The sequence below is a fragment of the Silene latifolia genome, chromosome Y, assembly GCF_048544455.1.
Source record: "Silene latifolia isolate original U9 population chromosome Y, ASM4854445v1, whole genome shotgun sequence".
NCBI classification, from domain to species: domain Eukaryota; kingdom Viridiplantae; phylum Streptophyta; class Magnoliopsida; order Caryophyllales; family Caryophyllaceae; genus Silene; species Silene latifolia.
Window position 1 is genome coordinate 394,122,042 of NC_133538.1, and position 26,350 is coordinate 394,148,391.

The following is a 26,350-nucleotide window of genomic DNA, read 5'->3' on the forward strand; positions in this document are numbered from 1 at the left end:
ATACATGTCTTGGTATAGGAAGATTTCTCACCCGCACTTCTACCCCCCTGCACGCCGTACTCCGTTTCGCTCTCTTCCTATGAGCGAGGAGCCCGAGGTATCCCGAGCTCTTAGTCGTCATTTCTCACAGATTTATAGACAGCCCAAGGACAGGAAGTGGCAATATGCGCGGAGATTGGTGGAGAAGATGGAGCCGTTCTTCGAGCCGAGGACCATGCCGAGGATGATCTTGGGATGATGATGATGATGATGAGCTTACCCCGTAGTGTAGATTTTTATTTTTATGTACGGATATTTTTATTTGTGTTGCGTATGGATATTTTTATTCTCTTTCGTTATGTATGAATATTTTCATTGTGTGAACATTTTTAGTGTTTTTATTGTTATGCATTGAAATGAACGAAAGTACTTAAAACTTAATTAAAATACAATTTAACAGACATGACACAACACTTAATAAGATAAAACATAATTAAAAACCCAAACCCTAAACCCTAAAACCCAAACCCTAAACCCAAACCCCAAACCCCAAACCCCAAACCCCAAACCAAAAACCCAAACCCTAAATCCTTGTACAACTCGTATGCCTTAATCTCCCGAATACCCAACTCTCTCATGACTAAATAGTCACTTTCCTGACCCCGCGCAGCATGCGAGACCACCCGATAACCACAATGACCATCATTACCGACATCTACCCAACCATCAAAGAAATCCCGTACTTCTTCAGGGACCGCATACTTTTTATTCCAAGTTGACAAAAATCCCTTAGTGTAGCCGGACTCCAACGGTGCACCAACCGGTCCTTGATCAAAATCACCCACCGTATGTTGAAGGATGTCGTCGCAGGAGTAGAAACTTTGTGACCTTCTTCCTTGCATGCTCAAATCCCGACTTGTTCCGGGTAGTAGAACCCCTCGGTCTCCCTTTGGGGTTTTCTCTAACATGAGGTGGTTTAACTTCCTCGTCTTCCGGGTGAAGACCATCTCGCAATTTCTCAATGATTACCCGTTTCTTCGCCGGGTCACAAGCTCTAGCTTCTTCAAACAGCTTCTCCAACTCATCATCATTGGTCTTGGGTTGTACACCAACATTGTCGTACTCCAAGGTCCTCCAAAAAGCATGAACATCTTCAAGATGGACCCTCTTACCCGTTCTTTGTAACTGGATCAATGCACAAGCACAAGGTAATCCATGAGTAACCTTTAGCACACATCCACAATGCTCTTCCAACACATTCCCGAGCTCTATCCCTCTCTTAATCTCTGCTTCCATTATCTCAATGGCATTGATAGACACATTTCCTTGCAACAGTGAAAATACACGATCTCCATTTCGCGGCCTACTCCTCGAAACCTCCAGCTCATATCTAATCTTCGAGTGTTGCGCTTCAAGCATGGAATGAATACGAAACCACATAGTGTCAAGGTTTAGGTTATTACTCTTCAACCAAGCTTTTAAAAGTGAATGGGCGGACTCTACTCGGGAAGTTGCCGTGTTTCCGAGATGAAAGTATTGGTTTATATAGCAGTTCACGAACTTCTTCCTGTATTTACTCCATGTACTGATCACATAAAGCGCCATCTCTTCCCACGTTTCACTAAAACAACCCCAAGCGCTCCTAAACTCATCAATGGTGGATGCATTGATCACGCGGTACCAACCGCTTTTGATCGTGCAAAATCATATCTTTGTAGCACATCAAATTCGGCTTTGAGAGCGCTTGTTTCTCCATAGCACGGTTAATGTGCCAACGACACAAAAGGTGAGGAGTACTCGGATGAAGGGACTCAAGAGCGCCGATCAAACCCATCTCCCGATCAGTGACAAAGGCAGAAATAGATGAACCCGTACAACTTAGTAGCTCCCCTAATCTCAACAACATCCACCCATAATCGTCTTCCGACTCTGACGGAAGGAGCACCGTAGCAATTAAGAAGGAAGAACCACACGGTGTTACACCAACAACCTCAACAAGAGCAATTTTGTATTTATTTGTCTTGTATGTCGAGTCAATAAGAACCACATGTGGATAAGCACGGAACAGTTTAACCGCTTCCGGATGAGCCATAAAAACATGAGTAAGCTCCTCTGTCTCGGGATCTGTTTTGTGCCATTCCACATAATTAGAAGCAACGGCTACAGCCAACATTTGTCGAGCGGTATTGCGTGTTCCTCTAACTTCACGCCGAAACTTGTTAACCGCACTATAAATTTGGGTGCTTGTAGGTTGGGGTTTATCGGGAGTTCTTTGATGAAGACCATTTTTAATATCTTTCGGGGGAATCGACGCCCGGACTTGTTGCCTCACGAACTCTTTCTCTTCGGCATTCAAACCAGCAAAATGCCTATGACCGTCTTTGTACTTTGTTACTTCGTGGTTGTGATATCCACCTTTCTCTGAGGTCAAAATGTTCCAAACAATCAACTCCTTTCCATTTATATCATTAGCCCGGTTCTGAACAGCTCGAACCCGAAACAAACACTCACACTTAGGTGTCCCTTTCTTCTTAGGCTTCTCGGGAATATCGGGATCGATCTTTTTTCTAGTTCGGCCGTACCTTGAACAACGAAAGTAAGAGCCTAGCAACTCGGGTTGTTTACGATTTTTGGCCCCATTTGATGCTTTTATTAAAGCAAACCCGTTATCAAAAGCTATTTTTTGAGCCCACTCAAACGCTTCATCCCGACTCGCAAAACATGTATCCGTCTCAAATAGGCGGTTGTAATTAACATCGTTTCCACCAAATTCCTCAAATGAATCCTGTTAAAACACAAAATTAATAATGATTACATGCTAAAATATGATAAAATTACTAAACTTACGAAAAAAAGTAAAAAAAACGAAGAAAAAACAATTTCATAGTCTGAACCAGGAGCGGACTTTGAAACTCAAAGTCCCTCACCATGGTAGACGTGAATAGTACACGTCCCACCCATGCATGGACGTGAATAGTACACGTCCAAACCATGCATGGACTTTGAGTTTCAAAGTCTGTCCATGGTAGGACGTTGAAATTCAAAGTCCCTGTCCATGACGGACTTTGAATGTCCACGTCCCTGTCCATGAGGGACATTGAGTTCTCACGTCCCAGTCCATGGAGGACGTTGAATGTGCACGTCCCTCTCCATGAGGGACTTTGATTTTCTACGTCCTAATTGACGGGTTTGGGCGTGTGTTTCATCCTAGTTCTAACTTGTAATTGTTTGTTACATTCATACTCGTTGTTTGACATTCATACTAAATCGACATGTAATTCAATTATATCAACTTAAAGTCTAATTCAATTATCATACTAAATCGATTGAAATGAAAATAGATTGTGTAATTACGTACCTCAGATTCGTTGTTAGCATTTGAAGTGGATTGCTCGTTGTTTGACATTGAATCGTTGTGTTGTTTTGTTGATGTCGATTTTTCGTTTTGTTGTTTGTTGAACTCGAGTTAGTTACATCGTTTTTTTTTTTTTTTTTTTTTTTTTTTTTTTTTTTTTTTGGCTTGGGAGAGAATTGGGTAGAGAGAGGAAGAGGAAGGGTAGGATGCGTCTTTTTTATGAAATACGTCGACGATTTGTTATAAAACGTCGACGACGTTTTACAGCCCTCAAAAAAAAGAAAGGAGTAATTTTTTTAATATGACTATGTTTTTTTATAATTATACGGAATTTGGATTATTCTACAACTATTCTTGACCCGTGACGTGTGATATGGTTTGTCTTCCGGTATACGGTTCTTATATGACTGAGTTTTTCTACAACTATCCGTGACGCTTGACTTGTGACCTCTATCACAGACCCGTGATAACCTATGAGGCTATGATATATACCCCCTCTTATTCGGGATTTTCTTCCCCTTTGATGTAGGCACAAGATTTTAGGAGATGATTAATGAATGAATAAAGGGAGATGGTGGGTTTGTGAATTAGTGAGAGGAATAAATAATTAGGAATTAAATAAGTAATTGTGAGTTAGGTAGGGTTTGGTGATAGGAGAGAGAGATAAATAAAATAAGAGTAAAAGTTGGGTCGAGTTTGGTAATATGAGAGAGGAATGAATAAAATAAGAGTAAAAGTTTCCAAAATAAAAAAGGAGAAGAAAACCTGAATAATCCGTTTAAGGAAATAGGGAAGAAAATAGTGAATAAGAGGGAGTATTAATAGGTAAAATGAATTTGATGCGAGGGAGCGTATATTATCAATTTCAATGGGTAAGATTATACATCTATGCAGGGTAAAGAATTTTTTTTAATATTATATTATTATCTACAGAGAGTGATGGAGCATACCAACAGTATTTGAACTTTTAATATTTTAGATTCTTCTTACCGTAAAATTACCACACAAAAAAAGGAATTATAATGGGCTAATTATTCTATGGTAAGGTCATCTTACACAAAAGTGTGGAAATACAAACCTTTAATGCAAATAACATTAATAATTTTGTATAAAAAGTTACGAGTAATTTCTAAAAATCGTATTATAACCTCCTTGTGTAAGATAATGTTACCCAAAAATTTAAAATGGCTGATACAAATTTTAGAATAATATACTGTGAGACGGTCATTTTTTTTAGAAATTTTGTTCATTTTCTGTTGTTAATAGAAATGTATTTTTTTTATACAAATGGATCATCTTTCACTATAAAATCGTCTTACCTAAAAATTACTCAGGGCTAAATAGGTAGATAACCCATTATTGATACTCCATATAAACTTTCCTCAAAAAAAAAAATACTTCATATAAACTAACAATTACGGGGAGTATAATAAACTAACCATAAAGTAATCAATTTTACATTTATTGGACTCATTTTAAACCCATCGTTTTGCTATTAGTGAAAACCCCAAATATGCCAAAATCCAAAACCCAAAACCCAAAACCCTAACACTTAAATCTCATCCTTTCTGTTTCACCGCTTCGTATTGCCATTTGTCTTTGAATCATCATAAAAAAATCATATAAAAACAAATCTATTGTTAATTTCAATTTCCCTTTCTCATCTTCAAAAAAGAAACCAAAAATCAATCTTATATGAAGGTTTCGATATTTCAATTTATTAATTTAGCACTGAAGTTGTTTTTCTTCGAATTTTCAAAAGATTAAAATGTGGTATTATTGCATGTTTAAATTTTGATTTAGACTGTAGTATTTTTTGTCCAAGTTTTATAAAAATTCTTACTTTGTCAAAGTATCCTGTTATTAACTTTGGTATATAGTTATACATTTTTTTTCTATGCAATTTTGGGGTTGTTTTAATGTTGAATGAAATTATTTCTTTTATTGATTCTACATAACAATCATTTTATCGACTTTAAATTAACTATTTTGTAATTTTTTTTTGCAATTTTATTAGTGGTTTTTTAGAATTTGATCCAAATCTCTTTTTAAATTGTCGCAGAAGTTTTAACGCAAATTCCTTTTTTTAATTATCTCAGAAACTAGTTTTACACCCGTGCAAATAATGCACGGTTTACTTTTTAAAATTCTAAAGTTTAAAATAACAATAATATTATTGTCATATATTAACCTGTATGAAATTAGATAGTGAAGATTCATACTTTTTTTTCCTAATCGGAGTGTTACTGAGTTAGTAAATAGTCAAGTAAATATGTAAAAATGTATCTTCAAAATCGAACATAATTTCTTCAAACATATGATTTTTTTTTGTTAAATATGTACATGTCGATTTGAATGAAGGTTGATTTAATTTTTAATTATTTTCGGCATAAATAAAAGTTCGAATGATTATAGTAATACATTTTAATCTTGAGAGATAATTTTTTTTACGTTGGTAAATGTGATCATTTTTGCTAAGTCAACGAAATTTTGATTTATATTTTCTGTGGTTGTGATGGTTTTGAAATTTCATGTTTTATAGGAATTTGGAATTATGGATTTAATAAAATAATGAATTAATCATTTACTTAATAAAAGAATGAAAAAATAGAATGAGAATAATTAGATTTAGAATATTAGAGAGAGAGAGAGTAATTATTTGGAGGAATAAAGGTGGGGAAGAGAGAGAGTAAATTAAGAGCCAATCAAAACACTCTAAATGTTTTGGCTTTTATAGTAAAGGAATTTGACACAAATTTCTTTCTTTCACACCATTATTATTATTATTATTATTATTATTATTATTATTATTATTATTATTATTATTATTATTTATTATTATTATTTATTATTTTTTTTGCAAGAAATTCATGATCCTTTTTATTCTTCCATGTTGGGTAGAAAAATAAAGGATACAAATAAAATCAAACAAAGGATATCCACTATAGGGCTTAGCTTAAGCCCCATTTAGTTTACAAAGAAGTCCATACTGATTCTTCTTAACATGACTCGGAAGACGACTACTAACAGTCTGCTGCAGTTGCTTCAGAATGTGTGAAGGAGAATGCTCAACCCCACGAAAAATCCTACTGTTACGTTCTAGCCAGATGTAAAAAACAGTAGCTGCTATACAGCTGCTATACCAATGCGCTTGCCAGTGCCTTCTATGTTTCTTATGAGCAATCCAAAGGAGTTCCTGCTCATAGTGATTACTCCTGCCATCCATCCCAATCCACTTCAGAACAGCATGCCAGACTTCAGCTGCATAGGAGCGGCAAAAGAAGAGATGCTGATGGGATTCATTCTCATATTTGCAGAGGATGCACCTATTAACAATATACATTCCTTTGCTAATCAGAGAATCAATAGTAGCCAATTTCCTCTGAACAGCAAGAGAGGTAATAAAGCCAGGAGATGGAGAGATGTGTTGAGATTGAAGTGCTCTTGCCTAAGGGAGCTGAGGTCTTTCTATACGGAACCAAGTATAAGCAGAAGATAGATCAAACTTGCCCTTAACAGTCCAATCCTTCAGCAGTCTAGCAGCATTCCCATGGGAACCTGCTTTAGAAAGCATCTCATCTTTGACAGTTATGATACTCCTGAAACTTTCAGCAAAGTGAGCTTTGCAAGTGACCTCCCAGAAGGTGGTATTAGGGAAATGATAAGCTTTATGCCAGGAGTACCACAACCCAAGCTGTTGAGTTTCTAAAATCCAAATCCATTTGGCTAATAAAGCCTTATTCCAGGACAACAATTCTTTAATATCAAAACCCCCCTCAAGCCAAGGGGAGCAGATGCTGGCCCAGCTTTTGCACACCCACTTCCTTTGATCAGTTCCAATTCCCCAGAAGAAGTCCTTACTCATTTTATTCAGTTTTTTAAGGATATTCTGAGGTAAAAGAACATTAGCACACCAGAATGCCTCAAGCCCAAAAATCTCAGAGTTAAGTAACTAAGCTTTCCCAGCATAAGAGAGGAATTTATTAGCCCAATACTGAACTTTAGTCTGTAATTTACTAATCAAGAGTCCATACATGTCAGTAGTATTTCTAGCAGTGTTCAGAGTCAGTCCCAGGTACCTGAAAGGGAAAGTACCTTCAGAAAACCCAGTAGTTTGAAGGATATGATGCTTAACAATCTCAGCCATCCCTCCAAAATAAATGTCAGTCTTATCCTTATTAGCATGCAAGCCAGACAAACCTAGGTGTGAGATATTTTCTATCATACCCTTTCACCAAAGACTGTGAAAGCATAATATTTTCTGAATGTTTCTGTTTTGAACAAAAGATGCATGTTCAGAGCCAATAAGAGAAGGGAGAATGGGACTCAGTCTTTTAGTTAAGATTTTTGTAACTGTTTTATAGAGTGTGGTGCAGCAAGAGATATGCCTATAGTAAAGGACATAATCATTTACTTTTTTCTTTGGAATTAAGGTAATCAGAGTGGCATTTGCTTGCTTACCCATCTTCCCACTTTTGAAGAAGGCTTGGACACTCTTGCAAAAATCATCTCCCACTTGAGACCAAGAAGCTTTAAAAAAAGCAGAAGAAAAACCATCAGGGCCAGGGCTTTTGTCAGAGCCAATCTCAAATAAGGCCTGCTTAATCTCAGAATTCTCAATAGGCTTAATAAGTGCTTCCAAATCCCCATCCTGCAAACATGCCCCAGACTGAATAAATTGGACATCCAGAGGAACTATGTCAGTAGCAGAGCCAAGGAGGTTTTCATAGTAATCAATGAAAGCACTGGCAACATTATCCAGGCCCTGGCCATGTCTATCTCTGATTTGGCCAACAATTTGCTGGCTTTTCCTTTCCTGGATCCTGGAATAGAAGTATTTGGTTGAAGAGTCATTTTGAGAAATATGGAGAATTTTGACTTTCTGCTGGAGGGAAATCTTCTCAGCATTTTTGAGTTTGATATAAGCCATCAATAAATCCTTCTCCTGCTGAAGAAGAGTGGGAGAAAGAGCATCATGCTGGAGAGCTTCCTGACAGTGATAGAGTTGGCCCTTAGCTTCCTTAACTCTTCTAGCAATGCCACTATAGTTATTCTTATGCATTAGTTTAAGCTGCTGTTTAACATTCTTCAATTTGGAGAAAACTTAAAAGAATTAGATCCCTGAACAGGCTTAGCCCTGGCCTCCTGAACAATGGTGTGATAGTCTGGGTGATCTACCCAGCAGTTCATAAAGCTAAATCTGCTACTAGTATATTGATCCTAAAAAATGGTGACTAATACTGGAGAATGATCAGAAACCTCAGCAGGCAGGAAATTAGCAGATGCAGCAGGAAATTGCCCAAAGCCAAGCATGATTGACTAGAGCTCTATTAAGTTTAGACCACATTCTATCCTCCACTTCTTGCTTATTTGTCCAAGTAAATTCACACCCAGTACCAGAGAGGTCATCAACTCCACAGTTCAGGAGACATGCATTAAAAGCCAGCATGTCTTCCAGAGAAGGGGGATTATTACCAATCCTCTCAGTAGAGTTTCTTACAACATTAAAATCACCTAATATACTCCAACTATCCACAGTCTTACTAATAGCATAAAGTGCATCCCATAAAAAAAATCCTCTCTTTAGCATCATTTCTAGCATAAACCACAATGAGATAAAACTTAGAACAAGTAGCATGATGAGTAACAACACAGTGGATGAACTGTGCATGAGTGAGCAAAGGAGTTATAGAAATAGTTTCAGGTTTTCAAATAAGCCAAATCCTGCCATTATAATGATGAGCATAGTTACAGATGACACTATAGGCATGAAAATTACTAGCAATTATTGTAGGAGCATTATTTTCTTTGATTCTAGTCTCAAGAACACCAAGAATATCCACATGAGTAGTAGAGACAGAAAATCAAGGATCTCTTGCTGCTTTAGGGGATCATTACCCCCTCTAATGTTCCAAGTGGAGATCTTCATTCACCCCTATCAGGAGGCAAAGTATCCCCTAGTGTAGTATGCTCTAAAGCAGATGGGGAGACTATCTTCAAGGTTATTTGAGTCTCGTCCATCCCATGCTCTCTATTGCATCCTGAATGCATTACAACAACTTGAGGAGTGGACACAATCCCTGGGTTTAAGACAGCAAAATCTGCTTCTTGTTGGACATACTGCCTGTTTAAAGAGGGAGAAGTCTCTCCATTAGTTGTTGAAGTACCACCTAGCAATAGAAGGTTCAATCCTGACTCTCCATTAGTGTTAAGATGTAGTTGTACCTGCCCCTCATTTTCCTCTGTTAGAGGTCCAAAGCTATTCTCCAAGGCAATCTGAGGCTGTATTCCTGAATCAGATAGAAGATCTCTCTTCAAGGCTATTTGAGATGCTTCCATCTTATCCTTCTTGCTGCATTCTGAGTGCCTTACAGCCACAGAGAGTTTTGAGGAGACCTTTGGAACAGCCTTAGAAGTATCCTGGACTCCTTCTGTTGCTGAATTATCACCTAGCAGAAAAGGATTAGGGACAGTAATAGGTTTGAAGACCTTTTTGGTAACCACTACTTTAGGGAGGACTTCCTTAGCTTTAGGCTGATTCCTTTTGCATGATCTTTCCAAATGACCATGTTTCGACATTCAACACAATAGTGAGGAAGCCACTCATAAATGATTTTTTGTTCTGAAGGACCATAGGGAGTATTAAGACACATTGTAACACTACGGATTTTGTTAAGTTGTATACTCGACCGAGTAGAGCCTACTCGGCCGAGTAGTGTTAATTGTGGAGTCTGTTTTGATTCTGCCGAGTAATACTCGACCGAGTATGGAGAATACTCGACCGAGTAGATGATACTCGGCCGAGTATAGCTTTACTCGACCGAGTACCCGGTCTGGCGAATGTTATTTTATCGGCTTGATTAGGGAATGTTAGGGTTATTTTATATTCGACGTCAGTTTCTAAAACATCACTTCCAACCCTAATCATTCTACGATCTCTCCCTAATCACTCCCTAATCATCCTCATATCTCGTTGTGTGTGCAAATCATCGTGATCCTTGCGTGTAGTCTCTTATTCTACTGTTGGTAAGTTTCATTCCCTTGTCACTTGTATTCTTTTGGGGTTACTGTATATATGGAATTGGGGAAAATGGGATTGTGCAATGTGTAATTGTATTATGTGATTATTGTTGTAGGTGACGATGTGATATTTGTTATGCATTTGTATGGTTGATTGCAGCATAGCGGATTGCGAAAAGGTAGGGTTTCCCCTACTCAAGATCGTTAATTGATTGAGATTACTATTGTATTGTAATTGTTGTTATCTGCTGATCATCGGAGTATGGGTGTTGTGGTGACGGTGGTGAGGTGATTGTGTTGTGACGGTTGTGGTGTTGTGATAACTGTGATGCTGTGGTTTGTGTGATTGTGGTGGAGTCACTTGCGGGAGTGGCTTCACACCCTAGTTCGCCCTCCGTGGAACCCGCCATGGGAGGGGATGTGCACATTAAGGGACAGGGATTGTTAGTCGCTCGTTGATGAGCCGGACTAGGTGGGGATGGGCTGCGGTCACCCATCGGCGGCGAGATTACCTGTTGCGATGGGTAATCTGGCGGGGCTACACACTTCGGTGTGTAGTCGGTTCTTCGTGCGTGAGATCGATGATCACCGGTGGTAATGTTTGTTGTCTTATATTGATTGAGTAGATCTTGACCCCGTGTTGTTGTTTTGTAAAACTGCGGTGATCCATTCGGGAATGGTGAGCGGTGTGACAGTGATACATTTATTGAGCTTGGGGGCAGTCATGGGAGAGTCACCACGCTGGATTAGATGACACCATCACGAGCTTTAGTTATTGTTTTGGTAGTTGTTGCCTTTTGGATATTTCGTTTATTAGATTTTGGAGACTATGTAACTTTTATAATTACCGTACATTAATAAATGTGTTTGGACTGTTGTTTTTGATATATACTAACCTCGGGCAACCGAGATGGTAACAACCTTTCATGCTGGGGTAGTCCTGGTAAGGTACCTTGGTATGAGGGGGTGTTACAAAGTGGTATCAGAGCCGACGATTCCGGCACATAAAACAAATGAACCCAATGAACTTAGGGAGTCTAAATAGAATGAACCCGGGGAGAGTTGTTTGGAGCTGCCGCAAAGACTTGGGAGACGTCCCGAAGTCGCATTAAGGCCCTTACGATCTCAAGCCGGTCACATGGGGGGGAATTGTTGTATGTTGAGTCATGTGTGTTTGATACCTATAGTTGGAATCTTGTGCATGGTTGGATGAAATGATGAAAGAAGTGGAATGTGATGGTTGTCGAAAGATGTATCGAGGATTTGTTGATGTTAAACTTTGAGCATGGAATATGTTGGCATGTTAAGTGTTGAAACACGGTAAAAATATGAAGGGTGAATTGTGAATTGTATCTGGTTGATATTGAGCATGAAGAATGTGATCATGTTACCTGTTTAATACAATGTTGAACATGAAGTATGGTAGTGGTACATGTGCATATGAACATGATGATTTTAATGCTTGATCGTTGGTAGAAGTATGTGATTAAGGTCATGCATCTATATAAGTGAATGTCGTGTTTAATTTTCATGTGAGTATGATAAGAGTTCACTTGTGTACTGGGTTCTTGGAGTTTTGAGTTGTTGTTGCTTGATGCATGTTCAAATTGTTTTGGTTTAAGAAATTTGATTAGTATGAAGATCGATTACGGAAGGGTTGTCTTAAAACTGTCATAAGTCGAGTTCTAGAAAAGATATTGTTGTGATTCCAAGTTGAGGTGATAGCTTGTCCTCTTACGATTCTAACGATAGGTCACACGCCCAAAATGACCAAGTAACGAGTGAGATATGACTGTTTTACGAAAACTGGACGGTGCTGAGAACTGCGCCGATACTCGACCGAGTAGTCCCTACTCGGCCGAGTATCTTTTATACTCGACCGAGTATTCCATATTCGGCCGAGTAATCTCTCTGTGATAATACTGTTTAGCGTCTGGAGTCGTGAACTCGGCCGAGTATTCTCATACTCGACCGAGTAATGTCTACTCGGCCGAGTATTCCCAATACTCGACCGAGTAATCCTTCTGCGACAATTGAGTTTGCTTCTGAGTCGAAAACTCGACCGAGTAATATAGTTACTCGACCGAGTACCTTGTACTCGACCTAGTATGTTATGTACTCGACCGAGTACCTCATTGGGCGGCCACTTTGAGTCGGTGGCTATGTTCTTACTTTTGTTTTGAGCCGGTGGCTATGTTTTTACATTGTTTTGAGTCGTAGGGTATATACACATGTATGTTTTGAGTCTTAACACATCATTTTATATGTGAGACGGTCTTGATACGTAAGTTACCGGAAGTTATGACATGGAGAATGACGGCTTATGAGAGACATGTGTTGGGTAAGGAAGACATGTGTTAATGTGGTTGTGAAGGTTAGTGAAAAAAAAAAAAAAAAAAAAAGGAAGAATGATGAGCTAATCGAGGTAAAGAGCATGTTTTGTGAGATATGACGAGTGATATAGTCGTGTGTTGAGTAGTATAAAAGTAAGTGTATATGGGCAAGGGTGATGTAAGTGTAAAGAAGCATGAGAATGAAAGATTGAGATAAGGGATACGAATAGTGGCATATTTGAATGTGTAAGGATTTATGGAGGAAGACAGCTAGGATAGAGTTGCTTAAGGATATATGTAATGGAAGGTTGTTGTAAAAAGATAGGAAAGAGAGGTATATAGTGAACTTAAAGGAAGTTATGTCGCGATGTGGATTTGTAGATAGTGGCTAAGTTTGGAAAGTTGGAATATCAAGGGGTGAGCCCAGTGTGTAATTCTTTGGACAAACGGTATGAAGTGAATTTTGGTTTCTAGAGATGCGAAAGGGAGATACGACTAATTGAGGAGTAACTGTTAGTGCGTGGACTTGATGGTGACAAGGGTGAGGGTGAAGCAAGATGAGAGATGATGAATGATAGGAAGAATGATAAGATATTGATATGAATTAATGGAATTAGAGTTGTGGAGCTATGGAAAATAAACAAATGACTAAGGGTTAGGTGGAAAGAGAAAGGAGATGACCTATTAATTGGCATTATTGAGTAAAAGGAGGGAAAGAGGGATGGAAGTAAGTTGAGAGAACGTTGACCGGAGTTAAGGAGCATGAAGGTAGGAAATTTTGAAATGTACGATATCCTCACTAAAGGGTGTGAGTTAATGGTTATATAGGAGAGCAGGACGACGTGTTAGCCGTGAGTTTCGAGGTATTAAGGGAATAAGAAGCTTGTGGAGTGTTGCAAGATCTGAGATTTTAGTGGAGAGTTAGGTAGCGATATGATAAAGGATAGAATTGGGAATAATGTTGAGGTATGTTTTGTTGATGGATTGGATGTTCGTATTTGGGATGATAACCAAAGAGAGGAAACAAATTGTTATATTAAGAAGTAATAGTAAGAGAGTAGTCACATGAAGGATGTTGGTGTCATAGTAGTGTCACTAGTGGCTGAGAATGATGTTACTTTAGAGAAGTTAGTTGTTCTAATGAGGTTGATTTTGTGGAAGTGGTTAGTATGTTTGGTTGTGAGGAAGTATAAGATGTGGATATACGAGGTGTTCGCTGGAAGTTGGGTACTGATGTTATGGCTACATTTGCCGGAGGGGTGATAATTGTGTGTAAGAGAGGATATGTTATGAAAGGCACCTGAGTTAAGTCCGGATGAGAGGTATTCATTGTCAAGTGGTAACTTACGTGATCAGGATTGACTAGTTGGATGTGATTACGTGTCTATGATATGTGTAAATGTTTGTGTGAGGTTCTGACCTCACAAGAAGTGGTATGGTGTGATAATTATAAAGTTGTTATATGAATGTTTTGTAATTTATGTTGGGTGCGGTATACTAATGGAATGAGGTTCAAAAGGTAATAATTTGATTGATCTGGCATGAATAGTTAAAATTGTATGTCATGTTATCCCGTGAAATGGTAAGGATGATGTTCATGAGATTCTTGTCAGTTTATTCCGTATAATATGATGTGTTATAATCTAGTAAAACGGTTTTGAATGAGTTTTCTTATTCGAAATGTCATACTGAGTCAGTGTTTATGGGAATTATATGTGGTTGTGATGTTTATCGATGTGCTTGTTGTGCCTCGGGTGGTGATCCGGGCATGGTACTTCGTATTGTGATGCGGGCATTTTCGCGCTGCGGTGCGGCTGTTGGTTGCGGTGTTACGATGCCGTCACCGGTTGTGGGTGAGTATATGGAGTGGTTACGATTTGAGTTTCGAAAGTACAGACCAGTTATGCACAGATTGTTGTTTTGTTGTTGTTGTTTCTTGTGAGTTTCGGTTAGACATGTAGACTGTTATTTTGTTTGTTGATGTTTCTTACCAGTTTCGGTTTGGGAATGAGGGTAGAGGATGATATGAAAGAGAGTTGTATATGTTTTCGTTGTTATCATGGTATAGTGATATTCTGTTGATGGGACACAGTTGTGATAGGTTGTTACAGTAAATTTTATCTTGTTCAAGATGAGGCATTGGTAGACAGGGTAATGGCAAGTGATTCGTAGAACATGTGTGGTAATGATCTGATATATGCAGGTGGTTCATAATCCTTTGTTGAGATAGTGAGTGTAGGGTGTTGGGTAATTAGTGTCGTGTTAAGTTATGTATGAGTCTTGCGGTAATGAAAGAAAAGGAACTTGAGGATCTAGTATGAGTGTACGTAACAAGTGTGGATCGTGAGTTATGCTTTCGGCGATAAGAGTTTTATATAGCTTATATAGAGAGGTATGTCGTGTTGCGGTAATGTTGAAGAGTTAGAGTGTTTGTTATGATCAGGATTGTGTGGTATTGGTTAGATGGAGTGCAGAATGAGTTGAGGTATGAGAACTGTTAAGTAAGAGAGCCTTGGATATAGAAATAGTAAGTGTTTAGATTATAGGCGGGTATCTTTCACATGTGGTGGTGATGAAGATAATGAGAGGTATAGCTAAGGATTTAGTATTAGTGAGTTACGGGGACATAACATATGTCTTAAGAGGAGTAGGATGCGGCAAAGAGCGTTTGAGGGTTGTGCATGTCGTAATATTATTGGACGTAGAGTGTGGTGTAGCATAAGGAATGGATGGGTACATATAGTGTTTGATAGTGTTAAAAGGCCATGGCTGTGCTTGTAGTAGTTCGATGTTTAGGAGTGTGAGAATTTTTTTTCGATAGTGTTGATAAAAGTGGATGATGATATTTATGAGTTCGAGAGTTTTGGCAGCTGGATGATGATGTTGATGAGTGTGAGTAAACTTCGAGGACGAAGTTCCTTTTTAAGAGTGGTAGAATGTAACATTCCGTTTTCATGGTTGATCTTCTTTTGTGGATTGTCTTGGTATTGAGTGCTATTGAGTGTTATGGAAGTGAGACAAGATTGGAAACATTATTTTGTGGTTATTCGATAATGTTATGGAGTCTATACCGAGAGGATATGTTATCTAGTAAGCGTGGTTAGTAGAGCTGGTGTTAGGTGTCCATGTTTTATAGGTTGGGTTGGAATTTCGGGGACGAAGTTCTTTTTAAGGGGGGAAGATTGTAACACTACGGATTTTGTTAAGTTGTATACTCGACCGAGTAGAGCCTACTCGGCCGAGTAGTGTTAATTGTGGAGTCTGTTTTGATTCTGCCGAGTAATACTCGGCCGAGTATGGAGAATACTCGACCGAGTAGATGATACTCGGCCGAGTATTGGGAGGGCGAACTAGGGTGTGAAGCCACTCCCGCAAGTGACTCCACCATAATCACACAAACCACAGCATCACAGTTATCACAACACCACAACCGTCACAACACAATCACCTCACCACCGTCACCACAACACCCATACTCCGATGATCAGCAGATAACAACAATTACAATACAATAGTAATCTCAATCAATTAACAGTACTGAGTAGGGGAAACCCTACCTTTTCGCAATCCGCTATGCTGCAATCAACCATACAAATGCATAACAAATATCACATCGTCACCTACAACAATAATCACATAATACAATTACACATTGCACAATCCCATTTTCCCCAATTCCATATATACAGTAACCCCAAAAGAATACAAATGACAAGGGAATGAAACTTACCAACAGTAGAATAAGAGACTACACGCAAGGATCACGACGATTTGCACACACAACGAGATATGAGGATGATTAGGGAGTGATTAGGGAGAGATCGTAGAATGATTAGGGTTGGAAGTGATGTTTTAGAAACTGACGTCGAATATAAAATAACCCTAACATTCCCTAATCAAGCCGATAAAATAACATTCGCCAGACCGGGTACTCGGTCGAGTAAAGCTATACTCGGCCGAGTATCATTTACTCGGTCGAGTATTCTCCATACTCGGCCGAGTATTACTCGGCAGAATCAAAACAGACTCCACAATTAACACTACTCGGCCGAGTAGGCTCTACTCGGTCGAGTATACAACTTAACAAAATCCGTAGTGTTACAATCTTCCCCCCTTAAAAAGAACTTCGTCCCCGAAGTTCCAACCCAACCTATAAAACATGGACACCTAACACCAGCTCTACTAACCACGCTTACTAGATAACATATCCTCTCGGTATAGACTCCATAACATTATCGAATAACCACAAAATAATGTTTCCAATCTTGTCTCACTTCCATAACACTCAATAGCACTCAATACCAAGACAATCCACAAAAGAAGATCAACCATGAAAACGGAATGTTACATTCTACCACTCTTAAAAAGGAACTTCGTCCTCGAAGTTTACTCACACTCATCAACATCATCATCCAGCTGCCAAAACTCTCGAACTCATAAATATCATCATCCACTTTTATCAACACTATCGAAAAAAAATTCTCACACTCCTAAACATCGAACTACTACAAGCACAGCCATGGCCTTTTAACACTATCAAACACTATATGTACCCATCCATTCCTTATGCTACACCACAATCTACGTCCAATAATATTACGACATGCACAACCCTCAAACGCTCTTTGCCGCATCAATGTAACATTCCGTTTTCATGGTTGATCTTCTTTTGTGGATTGTCTTGGTATTGAGTGCTATTGAGTGTTATGGAAGTGAGACAAGATTGGAAACATTATTTTATGGTTATTCGATAATGTTATGGAGTCTATACCGAGAGGATATGTGATCTAGTAAGCGTGGTTAGTAGAGCTGGTGTTAGGTGTCCATGTTTTATAGGTTGGGTTGGAACTTCGGGGACGAAGTTCTTTTTAAGGGGGGAAGATTGTAACACTACGGATTTTGTTAAGTTGTATACTCGACCGAGTAGAGCCTACTCGGCCGAGTAGTGTTAATTGTGGAGTCTGTTTTGATTCTGCCGAGTAATACTCGGCCGAGTATGGAGAATACTCGACCGAGTAGATGATACTCGGCCGAGTATAGCTTTACTCGACCGAGTACCCGGTCTGGCGAATGTTATTTTATCGGCTTGATTAGGGAATGTTAGGGTTATTTTATATTCGACGTCAGTTTCTAAAACATCACTTCCAACCCTAATCATTCTACGATCTCTCCCTAATCACTCCCTAATCATCCTCATATCTCGTTGTGTGTGCAAATCGTCGTGATCCTTGCGTGTAGTCTCTTATTCTACTGTTGGTAAGTTTCATTCCCTTGTCACTTGTATTCTTTTGGGGTTACTGTATATATGGAATTGGGGAAAATGGGATTGTGCAATGTGTAATTGTATTATGTGATTATTGTTGTAGGTGACGATGTGATATTTGTTATGCATTTGTATGGTTGATTGCAGCATAGCGAATTGCGAAAAGGTAGGGTTTCCCCCTACTCAGTACTGTTAATTGATTGAGATTACTATTGTATTGTAATTGTTGTTATCTGCTGATCATCGGAGTATGGGTGTTGTGGTGACGGTGGTGAGGTGATTGTGTTGTGACGGTTGTGGTGTTGTGATAACTGTGATGCTGTGGTTTGTGTGATTGTGGTGGAGTCACTTGCGGGAGTGGCTTCACACCCTAGTTCGCCCTCCGTGGAACCCGCCATGGGAGGGGATGTGCACATTAAGGGACAGGGATTGTTAGTCGCTCGTTGATGAGCTGGACTAGGTGGGGATGGGCTGCGGTCACCCACTGGCGGCGAGGATTACCTGTTGCGATGGGTAATTTGGCAGGGCTACACACTTCGGTGTGTAGTCGGTTCTTATGCGTGAGATCGATGATCACCGGTGGTAATGTTTGTTGTCTTATATTGATTGAGTAGTACTGACCCCGTGTTGTTGTTTTGTAAAACCTGCGGTGATCCATTCGGGAATGGTGAGCAGATTGTGACAGGTGATACATTTATTGAGCTTGGGGGCAGTCATGAGAGAGTCACCACGCTGGATTAGATGACACCATCACGAGCTTTAGTTATTGTTTTGGTAGTTGTTGCCTTTTGGATATTTCGTTTATTAGATTTTGGAGACTATGTAACTTTTATAATTACCGTACATTAATAAATGTGTTTGGACTGTTGTTTTTGATATATACTAACCTCGGGCAACCGAGATGGTAACAACCTTTCATGTTGGGGTAGTCCTGGTAAGGTACCTTGGTATGAGGGGGTGTTACATACATGGTTTCTGACAGTGATGAAGAAATATCAGCCTCCACCATGACTCTAGCAAAGGAGAGTTTCCCTTTGCAAGTAGTAGGGACATCAGCAAACATAAGTCTTCCAATTCTACTAGCCATTTTACTTAGAACAATGCTTGACCAAAGATAAGGATCAAGATCTGGAAATAGCACCCAAATGGGAATGGTAGATACCTTCTCCATAATAGTGGAAAAAGAAGGTGTCCATTGCTTGAGAATAAGAGAGCAGGAGTTCACTTTCCATGGCCCAACTTTCAAAACATTATTCATTTCAGTCTCAGAAGAAAACCTGAAGCTGAACCACCCTTTTTTAAAGTATTGAACTATGGGTTTAGCAAAACCTCCCCAATGCTTATCAACAAAATTAGTCAGCTGTTTGAAGGAAGGTTTTATGCCAATCACATGTCCCATAAGGGTAGACTGCCAAAGTTTGAGTTCATCTTGGATGTCCTCTAAGACTATATCTATATCACCAGTTTTCTGACATTCCTGATGAAGAAATAGACTCATACCCATAGGTTTTTTAGGTTTAACAACCTCTAACCACTTCTTTCCTCCCATTTCCCCCAATTTGCCATTCTGATAAACTCCAGAATCAGGAAAGACACCAGTTTCAGGTGTAACACCAGGACCCAGAGGTGTCTCAGTAACTTGTGGCACAGCAGAAAATAGCACTAGTTTCAGTTAAAATTGTAGGGATCACAGATGAATAATTAGGGACAACAAATACAGTAGCAGATTCAGGAATAATGCTACCAGAAACAATAGTTGCAGCCACAAGAGTATCAGACACAATCAAACTATCATTTTCATAGATGATCGCAGAATTATTAGAAATAGCAGAATTAGGTTGAACTCTAATCGAAGAATCAAGGATTGTAGGATTAGATTGAACTACAACCGCAGTTTTAGTCAATCGAACAGCATTGAAGGCGATTTACCTTTACTATTCGAAGAATTAAAAGCATCAACAATGAGATCATTGACACTCGCATGGTGATTTGGAGAAGTGCGAGTTTTCGAAGAAAGATCAGAATTGCATACCAAAGCAGCATCATGATGATCGGTAGAGCTTAAGGAACGCGATGGTATGCTTGATTTTGGTGGCCGACCTCTTCCACGGGCCATGGAGCTTGAGCTTACAAAAATGGCGTCAAGAAAAACAGAGAGAATCAGTTATAGAGAGAGAGAAAATCATCTCTCTAACCGGAATCGTTGTTGTTGTTGTTGTTGTTGTTGTTGTTATTATTATTATTATTATTATTATTATTATTATTATTATTATTATTATTATTATTATTATTATTATTATTATTATTATTATTATTATGAAGGGATGCGCGCAGCTTTTATTAAAATAAAAATAAAAGTTTACATGAAATTGGTGGGGAGCCGAGAGACAATCTGGGCTCCCACACCCTTAGCAATAGCAAAGCTAAGTCTAGTAAAAATGTAAGCGGCCACCCGAGCCCCCGCATCCTGAGATACCGAGATTTTCTGGATCCGCTTGAGCAAGGCAACAGCATCCGAACCCAGCTCCCCAAGTGAAGAGAAATAGAAAGGTAGGAAACCATAACCCGCTACCGCGCACAAATCCCCATACTTAGCACACTTTCGCTGAGCAGCATCAGCGACAACCCGGCCCGGCCCAAAATCTGCCAACCCAGTCTGAGTCAAAGGTGAAGAACCTGTCAGGTCGACGCACACATCACGCCCCCTGTCCCAAGAATAAAGCAAAATATCCGCAGGACGAAGAGAGCCACCATGCCCATCCACCAAACCGATATCAACCTCCTTCCCCGCAGAAATACCAGATCTATAGCAGATGTCGAAAAGAGTGTCCCGGACAAGGTTATGCCGATGTTTAACGCCCACAGTACCAGTACAAGAAACAGCGTGGTCCCACTACAACAAATCCCTAGCATTCTCGACGCTTTATGGTTGACGCTTTTAAGAGCGTCGGCCTATTTTTCCCCAAATATCCATTTTAAGGATATAATAATACATTTTTAGTGGAAAAATGGTTAAACGCTCTCAAAACATTTCATTTCCGCGCCTTACTTTTCATTATTTTTTTCCCCAATAACTCAGACCGCCGTTGATTCATCTCCCCTAAACTTTTTCCCCAATTTGTTCATTCATCTCCTTCCTCGTCAGTTGCCGACCTATAATCCATCTACTGTCCAATTCATTTTTTTCCCCAAAAATCCCAATTAATTTGTTAATCTAAACCTAATTCATCTACTGTCCATCTTTCTCAATTATCATCCCAGTGAATCACGCCCCTCGTTAATCATCATCGTCATCAGCTAAATAGGTAAGTAATTAATCAACACTTTATGAACGCTTCTATTTAATTTATTGCTTTCGATCGTCTTTTGTAGATGGAATTAGTTATTTCGTAATAATTTTCATTAATCCAGTTTGTTGTTTCTATGAAATTAAGGGATATAGGATTCTGACAAATTCATGAATATGCTATTGGTAATACCCACGAGTAGGGTGACTTTTTTTACTTATTTGGTGTTTTTATGCTTTGTTAATTGCAAATTTTGGCTCAAGTATATAAATTGAGTACCCAATTTAAGATCCAGCTTAATGCATAATACTTTTCATAACTATACTCACATATTTGCTTGATCTGCTGCAGACTATCGGCCTGATAGATGTGCTCAGCCTTGTTGGGTGGCTTTCTATAGCATATTCCCAGGTTTTAAATCTTTTATGTGCTTCAACAGTTCTTTTCCATTCTCTAATCACATGAATGTTCTTATGATTGTCATCTATTTAGATGCTTACTGCGAATAGTCATTAAAAAAATATTCGGATGCGAATGTCACATGTTAAGGAGAAAAGTGATATCAAAAAGTTGTAGTTCAATAGATATCTCCTCTATTCTCATGTACTATTTGCATTATTTACGAGAATGCTAAAAAACTCAAAATTGAATTTCAGAACTTAAATATCTAATAATAATGCGATTTGAAAATTTGGAGCTGAGGGAAGGAGCATATCAGCGTAGGAATAGGACACTAAACTTGTTTCCTCTAATTCTAAGTATCATCAGTTCGGTCAATTTTTCAGCACTAAACCACTTCGGCATTTTGCGTGAGAGCTGAGAAAGTATTTGATTTATTAGTACCCTGTAAACTGGACCAAATCGACCTTCACCAAGTCTTTTTGCAACCGAGAAATTACCGGTTGCCTTTCTTATGGTCTCTATATCAAACTGCTGAGCATCATTAGTGTTTCCGCCTCTCTGGCTAACTATAGGTGAATTAGCAGTGAATAATTATTTTAAGTATTTCGGTGGTAGGAGAAATCCCCATAAAAAGACGGGATAAAAACCAACTACACAGTCGATTTTTAAACTCTGATCAACATTCAGTAATCATGAAATATACTTGTGCATCAATAAGGATGTAGTGTTCAGCTGAAAATTGTACTGATATTGTCTGAACTGTTTCAACGCAGTGTGGTCCTTGTTCTAAATTTGTTTTAAGGTTCCCTCTAGAATTATTTGAAGTGTAGTTATATAAAGAAAGATTATTTTTATCCAAGCAGTTTATTCAGACATCTTAAGCATGAAGGGATATCTCCACTCAATATGTTACTATTGAAATGCAAATAAAATCCAAAGTAGACATATTATTAAAGCATGGAATATGTCCCGTGAGCTTGTTGTACGAGAGATGTACAAAAAAAGACTTGTAGCATTGGCCAAACAATTTGGAATCGGCCCTGATAAGCTATTATTTTGAATTTCTAAGATACTCAGTGACGTAAGTTGGCACAAAGAACCCAAAAAAAACTTACTGGTTTTGTGCTAAACTTACTGGTTTATTTTGTTGTCATAAAATTGGGTGGAACCATAGGTTTGTCATGTTATAATGTTATATATATTTAGGTTATTTCATACTTATGAAGCTTTTACATGTCTTATTAAACTGGAAACCTCGTTTGGACAATTTGCGTATCATGTAGCTATGTTGTCATCTTTGTTATTATGTGGTGTTTGATAATGATTATTTTTGTTTAAAAAATTCTCTTTAGTTAATTATGTCTTTTCATCATTTATCATGTCTTGCTTTCATATTGTAATTTTTTTTAAATTTCTACTTTTCTTTTCATTATTCAACTATTGGCTTCAAATTCCTGAAACTAGTACTGTAACTAGTTACATATAAACACTAATATGGGGAACAAATCTCCAGATTAACCATTATAAAGTCTGCCGCGTTTCCGGAAACCTTGAGCTTCAAGTTGGTGGGAGAACTAGTGTTGGAATGCCTTACATTGACTTTCAGATTTATTTTGGTTGATTGGAATTTTAGCAATGATGTGCATGCTAATTTACTGGTTTTGTGGTTATATTTTATTATTATAAACCTATTAAGCTTGAATATACATGTGAGCATGTCCTACGGATGAGTTGAGATTAAAATAATAGATGGTGCTTAAGAACAAAATTTCAAATGCTTAAGAAGAAAATAATAAATTGTTAGTTTGTTGAAGTGGAATAAAGATATGGTCAAATAATGCTATGAAGAATTATCTATAAGCTATAGATACAACTTGGTAAGATATGTTCCTCTTCTAACACAAGTCAAGCACGCTAAAAGGGTCCATAATCCATTCAATGCTGACAATATGCGAGGTTCATTAATATGATGTTGGTAACGAGGGTCCTATTGAAATCTGGTTTTGGCCAGTTAAGAATTTAAATAAAGAGTGACTTTTGTTGAAGAAGTTGGTCTTTGTTCCGGTAAGAATAAGGTCTAAAATTTGACAATTGTATGTGCTCCCAAACAAATTAGTATTAACTTTTAATCTCTCGCATCAATCTCCCTCTCATTTTCATCTCACTCATGTCGGCTGTCTTTCACTTTCACATGTAAGTAACTGCACTCTCTGAATCTTTACTCGTCCGTTTAATTTACTAGTTTAATCTATGTTAATTCAATTAGGGTTCCTTCTTCTAGGTTTCATTCAATATTAGAGTTCCTGCATTGGAGATTCATTTTAAAACTATTAATTTGTAAACAATTAGGGTTTTATGTTCATCTTTACTCTATCAATTGTCATTTAACTAATTTGTCTTCTTTCTCACAGATTGTTGCAAAACGTACGGAACTACTGATAACAATGCCCTGTTGTTAAATGCAAATTTGGTGCTGGCACTGTTCAAAATTAGGAAGGTAATCTTTTTTTTATTCAACTTCAGTATCATTTATCTGGTTTATATTATTCCATTTGTTTTGGTAAAAACTGAGTCGTGGAAAAATGACAAACTAGTGAAGTAATTTGAACCTGATGAAGCAGTTGCTCTTTAATTCCATGACTAGCTCAGTATTATCTTTTCTAGTATTATCCCCTGCTTATTTGTTTCGGAAATTGCATTCAGGTGGAAATTAGACCATCTAAGCTTTTCTAAGAGTATGTGAGGTAACTTATGTTAAAATGCTGATGTGTTTATGAATTAGTTTTGTTTGTTTGATGTTATTTAATATAAAGAAATAACAGGATATTCTTTTCAGAAACTCAACTTGACTAATACATTATTATCCATCAATTCTTGGCGATAAATCCTAGTGTGCAGCAAAAATGGTAGTATACAATTATCCATTAAGTTTTCATTTATAGGAACTTTAATTTTCAATCCACTTGTATGATTTGTAGTTGCATCACTAGATAATTCATAGTTTTTCAGCATTTTTTTAACCTCTTATGCTAAAAACTTCCATAAATAGTTGACTAACCGAGTTTTTATTTTGCCTGTTTATGAGCTAGCTAAGCAACAAGTACGCAACTTTTTTAGGGACACATCTTTATTAATTAGTCTCTCTGTCTCATTCACTTGTTTACCTTTTTTTGATGGAGTATTTTAATCAAAGGTAAACAAATAATTGGGGTTTACAGAGTATATGAAATGTTATATTAGGAGCTATGCTTTGTCACCTGGTAGTTTGGAAATTGTAATTGAAATGGTTCTATGCCAGGATTTGGTTAACATCAAAACAGGATACCCAACATTAATGGAGGGCGATAAGAGGATCTTACTCTACAAGGCCAGGTTGCTGATGTAGCCTTCTATGTGTTGAGCATCATTGATTCTAGTCTCTGCTTGGCCGTGCTTGGTATACTTAGGCATAACAGTTCTTTATCGTTAAAAACATTGTCTATTACCTCGGTTTTAGTGAATTTCTTTCCTTAAATAGAGAGTTACATAGCCTTTTGGATGACATTTCATCTTACTGACATTTCAGGGTCAGATTGGCACTCGAGAATATGGAAAATATGGAAAAGCTTGTTCTAAGTTTGACTAAGGCAAAAGAAGAGCTGCAAAGCAAGTTGAATGAGACGAATAACTCAGCTTGCAAAATCGAATGCACAGGTATTTTTATGTTTATGTTGTCTTTAAATTTAATACATGTACCTGCCTTGGAGCTGGAATCGTAGTATGATGTTGTTGGTAGTTTCGTATAAGCTAGTTTCATCTATGTTGAACGGTTCTTATAGGAATGTTGGTAGTTTCGTATATGCTGAACAGTTTTTATAGGAATGATGCTCGGTTATGTCTTGTTGTTCTAGTAGTCTCGTTCCTGCATTTTAGAAAAGCTTTTTTCAAAACACCATCAATATTGTTCCTGGCTACACTATAGTATGATCAACTACGCTCAAAGCCTCGCATTATAACATTAAAGTTGAAGTTTAGTGTAGAAGACATGTGAAGTTCTCTAATGTGCAAGTTAAGTAGAAGAGATGTAAAACCTGTCAAAAATTGATAAAGATATGAACTTTGAGGCTATTATGTTCGTATTATGGTGCCAAACTTGTCTTGTTTGATTCATCCTGCAAATTTTAAATAAGAAATTTCCTAAGTTACATTCTGGTGCAACTTCAACATGATATTGTTTACCAATTCCTTCCTATATAGCCTTGTACAATCTCAATGTACTAGACATAAAATGGCAGGAAGTTGTACCTAAGCTAGTCTATGCAACTATAGCATTCACATTCACATTCAGAAGAGGCTAAAAATTTTGCGTCTGTGGATTCATGTCAGCTATACTTTTTATTAAGGAGTGTTGTGATTTCGTCTTTTCGTTATTAGTAGCACAACTTCCCTACTTGATTGACTTGTTGATGATATTTAATTTCCTTGCATGTCTATTGGACACAATAAATGGTGGCGGTGCATCGAGATCAAAGGAGCAAATCTGGAAATAACTTTTTGGAGTAGTTTAGTCGCACGTTTAGGCTTGGATTTAATCTTTTGGGGATATTTTATTATTTTTGCGTTAAAACATTTCTCTTGTTCGGATGAAATAATTACAATAGTTCTTTTGAATTTTGAAAGCATGTAATTTGATAATGGAATTTTAATTTATGGTATAAAATTTTGTTTTGCA

At 38.0% G+C, this 26,350-nt stretch overlaps 2 protein-coding genes and 1 long non-coding RNA gene across 5 annotated transcripts; 1 reads left to right on the forward strand and 2 right to left on the reverse strand.

Annotated features, from left to right (window-relative positions):
* Positions 1–1,630: 1,630 nt before the first annotated feature.
* LOC141632102 (protein FAR1-RELATED SEQUENCE 4-like) lies at positions 1,631–3,077 on the reverse strand. Its single transcript, XM_074444680.1, has 2 exons — positions 2,874–3,077; positions 1,631–2,764 (listed from the first exon to the last, which is right to left on the reverse strand). The coding sequence occupies exons 1-2, from the start codon at positions 3,075–3,077 to the stop codon at positions 1,631–1,633; spliced, it is 1,338 nt and encodes a 445-aa protein (XP_074300781.1).
* A 4,209-nt stretch (positions 3,078–7,286) lies between these two features.
* LOC141632103 (uncharacterized) lies at positions 7,287–20,066 on the reverse strand. The gene is made up of 8 exons (XM_074444682.1): positions 19,880–20,066; positions 19,695–19,832; positions 18,919–19,612; positions 9,268–9,887; positions 8,634–8,929; positions 7,749–8,420; positions 7,535–7,605; positions 7,287–7,413 (listed from the first exon to the last, which is right to left on the reverse strand). The coding sequence occupies exons 1-8, from the start codon at positions 20,064–20,066 to the stop codon at positions 7,287–7,289; spliced, it is 2,805 nt and encodes a 934-aa protein (XP_074300783.1).
* Positions 20,067–20,977: 911 nt separating this feature from the next.
* Positions 20,978–26,350, forward strand: LOC141630490 (uncharacterized). 3 transcript variants are annotated; one of them, XR_012537500.1, is made up of 6 exons: positions 20,978–21,255; positions 21,589–21,648; positions 24,051–24,136; positions 24,343–24,383; positions 24,476–24,545; positions 24,938–26,350. It is a non-coding gene; the product is annotated as an uncharacterized LOC141630490 (long non-coding RNA). The 3 variants fall into 3 exon arrangements; XR_012537499.1 differs by having other exon boundaries at positions 24,343–24,545; XR_012537498.1 differs by lacking the exons at positions 24,343–24,383; positions 24,476–24,545.